Genomic DNA, 10608 nt, shown 5'->3' on the forward strand with positions numbered 1-10608 from the left:
GAAATTAAATAAAAATATATATAACATTAAGATGTAGCTTCATTGAAACATATTTGTTTAAATTGATCTTAGATAGATTTAATGTAGAAATAAAAAAAGTTTATGCGTAAGATTTTAGAACTATATATGTTTGTAATAATTTGTACCTCTCCCCCACAGGGTTAATAATGTACTATTCCAGGAAACGCGTCATACTGAATGGAAACCTCCTCAATGTCACACATGTTGTTGTGTAACACCAGCTAACCTGCTGGTTTCTAGTAGCTAAATTATATTAATTAATTCATCATGTATAAATTAAACGGTATATTATCTCATTCTGGCAGGAGTGCCTGCCAACAGGTTGCTGGTTCCTTCAATGCAGGAGGCTCAATGTAAGTATCTCGTTTTTTAATTTTTATTATTATACGAAATCCCATGTATGCAATTGACTAGCTGGCTAGATAATGTTATTTTATAATGCTAGTTTGACAACTGGTAGTCTGGTACTTTAAACTAGACAAAAACCCTTTGCCGATTTAATTATACTGCCAGTTTGCTACACTTCATTCAACTGATCAGCTACCTTGTTAGTTATCTATCTATACTAAACAAAATTATAAACGCAACATGTAACAATTTCAAAGATTTTACTGAGTTACAGTTCATATAAGGGAAAGAGTCAATTGAAATGAATGAATTATTCCATAATCTATGGATTTCACATGACTGGGCAGGGGTGCAGCCATTGGTGGACCTTTTTATGTATTTTTTTAATAAACTGGTTGTGCAGTGCAGTCGCCCTACTGTGATGGCGATTTCACTGCACACTGTCCTATCCCATCTGGACAAGAGGAATATCCATGTAAGAATGCTGTTCTTTGAAATATAGCTCAGCATTTAACACCATAGTACCCACTTCGCTGATCCTCAACACTGGGGGGGCCCCACAAGGGTGCGTGCTCAGCCCCCTCCTGTACTCCCTGTTCACCCATGACTGCGTGGCCGAGCACGCCTCCAACTCAATCAGCTTCTTGATATGCCACACCTGTCAGATGGATGGTTGATCTTGGCATAGAAGAAATGCTCACTAACAGGGATGTAAACAAATTTGTGTAAATAATTTGAGAAATAAGCTTTTTTATATTTCAGCTCATGAAACCAACACCTTTACATGTGGTGTTTATGTGTGTTTGTGTGTTTATGTGTGTTTATGTGTTATGTGTGTTCAGTGTGTGTAGCAGAGGTTTATGTTCTGGACAGTTACTGGACTCTCTCAAAATGAACAGTTTGATTTATCAACACTTGCTAGCCAGTTTGTGAACAATAATCACATTGCTACTTGCAGCTTCTATCTTCTGTTTGCCTGTTTTTGAAGTCGCTGTGTTGATTTTTGATTTGTTTTATTCTCTGTTGTAGTTGTGGAACCAGCAGTCTGCAGAGAGCAGTGTCCTCCAGTGCTGTCAGGTTTCAGGAGGAGGCCAGTGTCTCAGCCACACCTGGGAAAATATCCAAAGAGTTCAGGTAACACTAGCTCTCAGACTGTGGCATTCTACCTCGTCCCTACACTTCTCAGCCACACCTGGGAAAATATCCAAAGAGTTCAGGTAACACTAGCTCTCAGACTATGTGGCATTCTGCCTCGTCCCTACACTTCTCAGCCACACCTGGGAAAATATCCAAAGAGTTCAGGTAACACTAGCTCTCAGACTATGTGGCATTCTGCCTCGTCCCTACACTTCTCAGCCACACCTTGGAAAATATCCAAAGAGTTCAGGTAACACTAGCTCTCAGACTATGTGGCATTCTGCCTCGTCCCTACACTTCTCAGCCACACCTGGGAAAATATCCAAAGAGTTCAGGTAACACTAGCTCTCAGACTATGTGGCATTCTGCCTCGTCCCTACACTTCTCAGCCACACCTGGGAAAATATCCAAAGAGTTCAGGTAACACTAGCTCTCAGACTCTAGGTGCCATTCTGCCTTGTCCCTACACTTCTCAGCCATTCTGCCTCGTCCTTACACTTCTCAGCCATTCTGCCTCGTCCTTACACTTCTCAGCCATTCTGCCTCGTCCCTACAGTTCTCAGCCATTCTGCCTCGTCCCTACACTTCTCAGCCATTCTGCCTCGTCTCTACACTTCTCAGCCATTCTGCCTCGTCTCTACACTTTTTAGCCATTCTGCCTTGTCTCTACACTTTTTAGCCATTCTGCCTTGTCTCTACACTTTTTAGCCATTCTGCCTTGTCTCTACACTTTTTAGCCATTCTGCCTTGTCTCTACACTTTTCAGCCATTCTGCCTTGTCTCTACACATTTCAGCCATTCTGCCTTGTCTCTACACTTTTCAGCCATTCTGCCTTGTCCCACAACTGGCTCATGTGAACTACAATCCCAACTCTCGAGAAACAATCCTTCAAAATAAAACAATAAGCCATTTTGCCCAGATCCATCCAGCAAAACTATAATTCCGCTCCACTTCCTGAGTTTCGCTGACACACAGGTGTTCGGAGCACGCTAGACAGCAAATTAACACAGGTAGTCCACTCTGTCTTCGTAAACAAGCAATGAAACATGGAGATATGGCTGTGTGGGAACACTAACCCTATAAAGATGTGTTGTAATTTAACCTTTTAGTTTATTTTTTTTTATATGAAAGATGAGGTCCATATGCTTCCAAAACCGTACCGCAAGCGATGCATGTTCATGTTCAGACAGAGCGTCGTACAGAAGACACCTTGGTCCAATGACTCTTATTGGGTATCTGGGGTATTTTATTAGGATCCCTGTAAATCAGTACCTAAACAATATCCAGGTCAAATAGGGGAGAGGCGTTGTGTCTTGTTGCTTTAATTCTTTTTGAAACCCGGTTTGCTGTTCACTTGAGCAATCTGAGATGGGAGTTCAATGCAATGATGGCTCTATATAATACTGTACGCTTTCTTGAATTTGTTCTGGATTTGGGGACTGTGAAAAGACCCCTGGTGGCATGTCTGGTGGGGTAAGTGTGTCTGTCAGAGCTTTGTGTAAGTTGACTATGCAAACAATTTGGGATTTAACGACTGTTTCTTATAATGATGCAGTCAGTCTCTCCTCTACTTTCAGCCGAGAGAGAGACTGCATTGATCTCTCCTCTACTTTCAGCCGAGAGAGAGAGAGACTGTATTGATCTCTCCTCTACTTTCAGCCGAGAGAGAGACTGTATTGATCTTAGCCCTCTGATGACAAGACGTGCCGCTCTGTTCTGGGCCTGCTGCAGTTGAACAAGATCCTTCTTTGTAGCACCTGACCATATGACTGGACAATAATCCAAGATAAGATGAAACTAGAGCCTGCAGGACTTGCTTTGTGGAGTGTGATGTCAAACAAAAGCAGACAGACCTCTCCCCCATCTTTACAACCATTGAATCTATATGTTTTGACCACGACAGTTACAATCTAAGGTAACACCAAGTAATTTACTCTCCTCAACTTGTTTAACAGTTGAGGTATAATTATGGCGTCGGAGGGGAGGGCTGCCGTTTTACAGGCTCCTAACCAACTGTGCTATTTTGTTTATTTATTTGTAATGTTTGTAACTTATTTTGTACATAATGTTGCTGCTTACCATCTCTTATGACCGAAAAGAGCTTCTGGACATCTGAACAGCGATTAGTCACCTCGAACTGGACGCAGATTTTTTTTATTTAATGAGTCCGAAGCAAAAGATATCTACTGCTTTGTCAAGACGAGGCCCAAATCCCTGTCATCAGCGGGAAGAAAAGGGGGAAGAAAAGGGGGAGGAGGGGCCGGGGTGCCTTCTAAGAATTCGTAGACGAGTAGGTAAACCACGACTTCCCTCCGTATTATTGGCCAACGTGCAATCACTGGAAAACAAACTGGGCCATCTACTATTAAGACTATCCTACCAACGGGACATTAAAAACTGTCATATTTTATGTTTCACCGAGTCGTGGGTGAACGACGACATGGATAATATAGAGCTGGCTGGCTTCTCTGTGCATCGGCAGGACAGAGCAGCTACGTCTGGTAAGATGCTGGCTGGCTTCTCCGTGCATCGGCAGGACAGAGCAGCTACGTCTGGTAAGATGCTGGCTGGCTTCTCCGTGCATCGGCAGGACAGAGCAGCTACGTCTGGTAAGATGCTGGCTGGCTTCTCCGTGCATCGGCAGGATAGAGCAGCTACGTCTGGTAAGACGCTGGCTGGCTTCTCCGTGCATCAGCAGGACAGAGCAGCTACGTCTGGTAAGACGCTGGCTGGCTTCTCCGTGCATCGGCAGGACAGAGCAGCTACGTCTGGTAAGACGAGGGGTGGGAGGTGTGTATTTTTGTCAATAACTGCTGGTGCGCGACGTCTAATGTTAAAGAAGTCTCGAGGTATTGATCGCCTGAGGTAAAATACCTCATCGTAGCCGTCTATTTACCACCACAAACCGATGCTGGCACTAAGACCGCACTCAACGAGCTGTATTCCGCCATTAGGAAAACAGGAAAACGCTCATCCAGAGGTGGCGCTCCTAGTGGCCGGGGACTTTCATGCAGGGAAACTTAAATCCGTTTGACCTCATTTCTACCAGCATGTCACACGTGCAACCAGAAGAAGAAAAAAAACTCTTGACCACCTTTACTCCACACACAGAGACGCGTACAAAGCTCTCCCTCGCCCTCCATTTGGAAAATCTGACCATAATTCTATCCTCCTGATTCCAGCTTACAAGCAAAAACTAAAAGCAGGAAGCACCAGTGACTCGCTCAATACGGAAGTGGTCAGATGACGAAGATGCTAAACTACAGGACTGTTTTGGTGGCGCAGACTGGAATATGTTCCGGGATTCATACAATGACATTGAGGAGTACATCACCTCAGTCACTGGCTTAATCAATAAGTGCATCGACAACGTCCCCCACAGTGACTGTACGTACATACCGCAACCAGAAGCCCTGGATTACAGGCAACATTCACACCGAACTAAAGGCTAGAAGCCAGCATATTCCTTCCTTCCTCTATTCTTAGTATGCTTGTTTGAATCGGAAATGAATCCGACTTTGAAATGTGATTTTTTTTTTTTGTAATAGTCTTTGCTCAATATTGTCACGTTTCCAACAGTTTGCCCATGTTTCTTCCTCCTCCTTAAGTCACCTCCCTCCGATGCCTGGCCAGGACAGTGTGCTGAGATGGGCTGGGAAGAAATACGAGGAGTTGCCAATAGCACATATCAAAGCCACATATAACAAGTAAGCTGACAGAAAGTGATGTGAATACCTGATATACACTGCTCAAAAAAAGAAAGGGAACACTTAAACAACACAATGTAACTCCAAGTCAATTACACTTCTGTGAAATCAAACTGTCCTCTTAGGAAGCAACACTGATTGACAATAAATTTCACATGCTGTTGTGCAAATGGAATAGACAACAGGTGGAAATTATAGGCAATTAGCAAGACACCCCCAATAAAGGAGTGGTTCTGCAGGTGGGGACCACAGACCACTTCTTAGTTCCTATGCTTCCTGGCTGATGTTTTGGTCACTTTTGAATGCTGGCGGTGCTTTCACTCTAGTGGTAGCATGAGACGGAGTCTACAACCCACACAAGTGGCTCAGGTAGTGCAGCTCATCCAGGATGGCACATCAATGCTAGCTGTGGCAAGAAGGTTTGCTGTGTCTGTCAGCGTAGTGTCCAGAGCATGGAGGCGCTACCAGGAGACAGGCCAGTACATCAGGAGACGTGGAGGAGGGCAACAACCCAGCAGCAGGACCGCTACCTCCGCCTTTGTGCAAGGAGGAGCAGGAGGAGCACTGCCAGAGCCCTGCAAAATGACCTCCAGCAGGCCACAAATGTGCATGTGTCTGCTCAAACGGTAAGAAACAGACTCCATGAGGGTGGTATGAGGGCCCGACGTCCACAGGTGGGGGTTGTGCTTACAGCCCAACACCGTGCAGGACGTTTGGCATTTGCCAGAGAACACCAAGATTGGCAAATTCGCAACTGGCGCCCTGTGCTCTTCACAGATGAAAGCAGGTTCACACTGAGCACGTGACAGACGTGACAGAGTCTGGAGACGCTGTGGAGAACGTTCTGCTGCCTGCAACATCTTCCAGCATGACCGGTTTGGCGGTGGGTCAGTCATAGTGTGGGGTGGCATTTCTTTGGGGGCCGCACAGCCCTCCATGTGCTCGCCAGAGGGAGCCTGACTGCCATTAGGTACCGAGATGAGATCCTCAGACCCCTTGTGAGACCATATGCTGGTGCGGTTGGCCCTGGGTTCCTCCTAATGCAAGACAATGCTAGATCTCATGTGGCTGGAGTGTGTCAGCAGTTCCTGCAAGAGGAAGGCATTGATTCTATGGACTGGCCCGCCCGTTCCCCAGACCTGAATCCAATTGAGCACATCTGGGACATCATGTCTCGCTCCATCCACCAACGCCACGTTGCACCACAGACAGTCCAGGAGTTGGCGGATGCTTTAGTCCAGGTCTGGGAGGAGATACCTCAGGAGACCATACGCCACCTCATCAGGAGCATGCCCAGGCGTTGTAGGGAGGTCATACAGGCACATAGAGGCCACACACACTACTAAGCCTCATTTTGACTTGTTTTAAGGACATTACATCAAAGTTGGATCAGCCTGTAGTGTGGTTTTCCACTTTAATTTTGAGTGTGACTCCAAATCCAGACCTCCATGGGTTGATAAATTGGATTTCCTTTGATTATTTTTGTGTGATTTTGTTGTCAGCACATTCAACGATGTAAAGAAAAAAGTATTTAATAAGATTATTTCTTTCATTCAGATCTAGGATGTGTTGTTTAAGTGTTCCCTTTATTTTTTTGAGCAGTATATTTTAATGTGTCCCCCCTCCACATGTCCAGGTAATATATTTTAACGTGTCCTCCCTCCACATGTCCAGGTGATATATTTTAACGTGTCCCCCTCCAGTACACATGTCCAGGTGATATATTTTAACGTGTCCCCCCTCCACATGTCCAGGTGATATATTTTAACGTGTCCCCCTCCAAATGTCCAGGTGATATATTTTAACGTGTCCCCCCTCCACATGTCCAGGTGATATATTTTAACGTGTCCCCCCTCCACATGTCCAGGTGATATATTTTAACGTGTCCCCCCTCCACATATCCAGGTGATATATTTTAACGTGTCCTCCCTCCACATGTCCAGGTGACATATTTTAACGTGTCCCCCCTCCACATGTCCAGGTGATATATTTTAACGTGTCCTCCCTCCACATGTCCAGGTGACATATTTTAACGTGTCCCCCCTCCACATGTCCAGGTGATATATTTTAACCTGTCCCCCCTCCACATGTCCAGCTGATATATTTTAACGTGTCCCCCCTCCACATATCCAGGTGATATATTTTAACGTGTCCTCCCTCCACATGTCCAGGTGACATATTTTAACGTGTCCCCCTCCACATGTCCAGGTGATATATTTTAACGTGTCCCCCCTCCACATGTCCAGGTGATATATTTTAACGTGTCCCCCCCTCCAGTACACATGTCCAGGTGATATATTTTAACGTGTCCCCCTCCAGTACACATGTCCAGGTGATATATTTTAACGTGTCCCCCCTCCACATGTCCAGGTGATATATTTTAACGTGTCCTCCCTCCACATGTCCAGGTGACATATTTTAACGTGTCCCCCCTCCACATGTCCAGGTGATATATTTTAACGTGTCCCCCCTCCACATGTCCAGGTGATATATTTTAATGTGTCCCCCTCCACATGTCAAGGTGATATATTTTAACGTGTCACCCCCCTCCAGTACACATGTCCAGGTGATATATTTTAACGTGTCCCCCTCCAGTACATATGTCCAGGTGATATATTTTAACGTGTCCCCCCTCCACATGTCCAGGTGAAATATTTTAACGTGTCCTCCCTCCACATGTCCAGGTGATATATTTTAACGTGTCCCCCCTCCACATGTCCAGGTGATATATTTTAACGTGTCCTCCCTCCAGTACACACGTCCAGGTGACAGACTGTGAGGGCCAGTTCATGGTCAGAATATCATGTGGAACAGAGGGGTTCAAGAATGTCAAGAAGTCCACCCCCATCGCTGCTCAGACAGCAGGCATCTCAGCTGCAGCGGTAAGATGAGACCATATGGAAAATATAGATAACGTAGACGTATAGTTCTAGTCTGGCTGCTACAGAGAAGAACACAGAGACATCTCTTCTCCACTAGATGGCACTAGAGCCTAAAACAAACTGGGGGAAAAAAGAGGAATTTCTGTTTCCTGATAAATGATAAGGTGTTCTTCTCCTGGGCAGAAGGCCACGGCGGTCGGGGTGACGTTTGTCCGTGTGTTGGTGAAAGGTCTGGGTCCTGGACGCTTGGTGAGTACCTTGTTGACGACTTCATCACAGTTGACAAACTGAAGAAATGCAGAATTCATGAAAATTATACCGTAGAGATCAACATTGTTCCCATAATACAGGACATGATGCATCTCTCCCCCCCACTCTGAAATTATACTAGCAGTTTGCCAGCAGCATACCACCCTGCATCTCACTGCTGGCTTTAACCAGCAGCCTACCACCCTGCATCTCACTGCTGGCTTTAACCAGCAGCCTAACACCCTGCATCTCACTGCTGGCTTTAACCAGCAGCCTACCACCCTGCATCTCACTGCTGGCTTTAACCAGCAGCCTACCACCCTGCATCCCACTGCTGGCTTTAACCAGCAGCCTACCACCCTGCATCCCACTGCTGGCTTTAACCAGCAGCCTACCACCCTGCATCCCACTGCTGGCTTTAACCAGCAGCCTACCACCCTGCATCCCACTGCTGGCTTTAACCAGCAGCCTACCACCCTGCATCCCACTGCTGGCTTTAACCAGCAGCCTACCACCCTGCATCCCACTGCTGGCTTTAACCAGCAGCCTACCACCCTGCATCCCACAGCAGCCTACCACCCTGCATCCCACTGCTGGCTTGCTTCTGAAGCTAAGCAGGGTTGATCCTGGTTGGTCCTGGTCAGTCCCTGGATGGAAGACCAGATGCTGCTGGAAGTGGTGTTGGAGGGCCAGTAGGAGGCACTCTTTCCTTTGGTCTAAAAAAAATATATCCCAATGCCCCAGGGCAGTGATTGGGGACATTGCCCTGTGTTGGGTTGCCATCTTTCGGATGGGATGTTAAATGGGTGTCCTGACTCTCTGAGGTCACTGAAGATCCCATGGTACTTATCGTCAGAGAAGGGGTGTTAACCCTGGTGTCCTGGCTAAATTCCCAATCTGTCCCTCATACCATCACGGTCACCTAATCATCCCCAGCTTCCAATTGGCTCAGTCATTTCTCCCCTGTAACTATTCCTCGGGTCATTGCTTTAAATGAGAATGTGTTCTCAGTCAATTTACCTGGTTAAATAAAAAAAAAATCTGGTTTTGAAAGTGTTCAGTCAGAATCTTGTAGAGACGAGGAAAAGATGTTTGACTCGTTATCATTGATTTGGTTCTGATGCATTTCTCTCTCTATCTCTCTCTCTGTCTCTCTCTCTGTCTCTGTGTCTCACTCTCTCTCTCTCTGTGCAGTCTGCCATCAAGGGTTTGACCATGGGAGGATTGGAGGTTGTGTCCATCACAGACAACACCCCCGTACCACACAATGGTTGTCGCCCTCGCAAGGCTAGAAGAATATGAACAAGGACCGTACCATCATGGACTGCAGGGGTCTAGCCATCTGTCTTGTAACATGTTTAATGTTGTTGTATGAAGACTTTTTTTTATTTATTTTTTTACTGGTAATTTAAGCATTTTGGAAAATACTTGTACGTGTAGAAATGTTGGTGAAACATTCAGGGCCTGTTTCCCGGACACAGATGAATCCCTGGACTGAAAAACAAGTTCAATGTGTAGAATCTTCAGTCCAGGACTTGGCTTAATCTGTGTCTGGGAAACTGGCCCTGAATGCAGGTACATCTAGAGACAGACAGAGGGAATCTGGAACGAGGCTGTTTTTTAAGTTCCCATCATTTTCTATGTTTATTAAATCCATATACAAACAAACCCCTGTACAGCATGTATTATAAATACAAGGCTTCCAGCAGGAGAAGGACTGATCTGACCAGGTTATCAGGTTTGTCACAACTAACATGAGGTGAACAACCAAAACATGCAGACAGTTTTTACAGAAACTCTGTTCATTAACCTGTTAGGGTATAGGGGGCAGTATTGAGACTTTTTGAAAAAAGATGTGCCCATTTTTAAATGCCTCCTACACCTACCCAGTAACTACAATATGCATATACTTATTATATATGGATAGAAAACACCCTAAAGTTTCAAAAACTGTTTGAATGGTGTCTGTGAGTATAACAGAACTCATTTGGCAGGCAAAACCCTGAGACAGATTCTGACAGGAAGTGGATACCTGATGTGTTGAATTGACTTTGAGCCTATGCCATTGAAAAACAAAGGGGGTGAGGTAAATTCTGGCACTTCCTATTGCTTCCACAAGATGTCCCCAGCCTTTACAAAGTGTTTTGAGTGTTCTACAGTGAGATCTGACCGAATAAGAGCCATGGAACGTGATGGTCCATCATTCACCCTGGCGCGCGATTTGATGGTGGGTACTCTCATTCCGAAACGTTTTAAAAGAAAA

The 10608-nt window shown here is 45.5% G+C and overlaps 1 protein-coding gene across 2 annotated transcripts; it reads left to right on the forward strand.

The window, feature by feature from the left end:
* The first annotated feature begins 234 nt into the window (after window positions 1-234).
* On the forward strand, window positions 235-10013 carry LOC115184204 (28S ribosomal protein S11, mitochondrial-like). 2 transcript variants are annotated; one of them, XM_029745225.1, is made up of 6 exons: window positions 235-374; window positions 1399-1503; window positions 5116-5214; window positions 7967-8096; window positions 8280-8345; window positions 9540-10013. In XM_029745225.1, the coding sequence occupies exons 1-6, from the start codon at window positions 289-291 to the stop codon at window positions 9645-9647; spliced, it is 594 nt and encodes a 197-aa protein (XP_029601085.1). In that variant the 5' UTR covers window positions 235-288; the 3' UTR covers window positions 9648-10013. The 2 variants fall into 2 exon arrangements, with proteins under 2 accessions (XP_029601085.1, XP_029601086.1); XM_029745226.1 differs by having other exon boundaries at window positions 8283-8345.
* The last annotated feature ends 595 nt before the right edge of the window (window positions 10014-10608 follow it).

This window comes from Salmo trutta, unplaced genomic scaffold, assembly GCF_901001165.1.
Source record: "Salmo trutta unplaced genomic scaffold, fSalTru1.1, whole genome shotgun sequence".
NCBI classification, from domain to species: domain Eukaryota; kingdom Metazoa; phylum Chordata; class Actinopteri; order Salmoniformes; family Salmonidae; genus Salmo; species Salmo trutta.

Excerpts from the sequence above, each read along its gene's own strand:
- LOC115184204 (XM_029745225.1), top strand. The coding sequence starts at position 289 with ATGTATAAATTAAACGGTATATTATCTCATTCTGGCAGGAGTGCCTGC. Across the intron at positions 5,215-7,966 it reads ATCAAAGCCACATATAACAA|TACACACGTCCAGGTGACAG; the intron begins GTAAGCTGACAG and ends TCCTCCCTCCAG. Across the intron at positions 8,097-8,279 it reads CAGGCATCTCAGCTGCAGCG|AAGGCCACGGCGGTCGGGGT; the intron begins GTAAGATGAGAC and ends TCTCCTGGGCAG.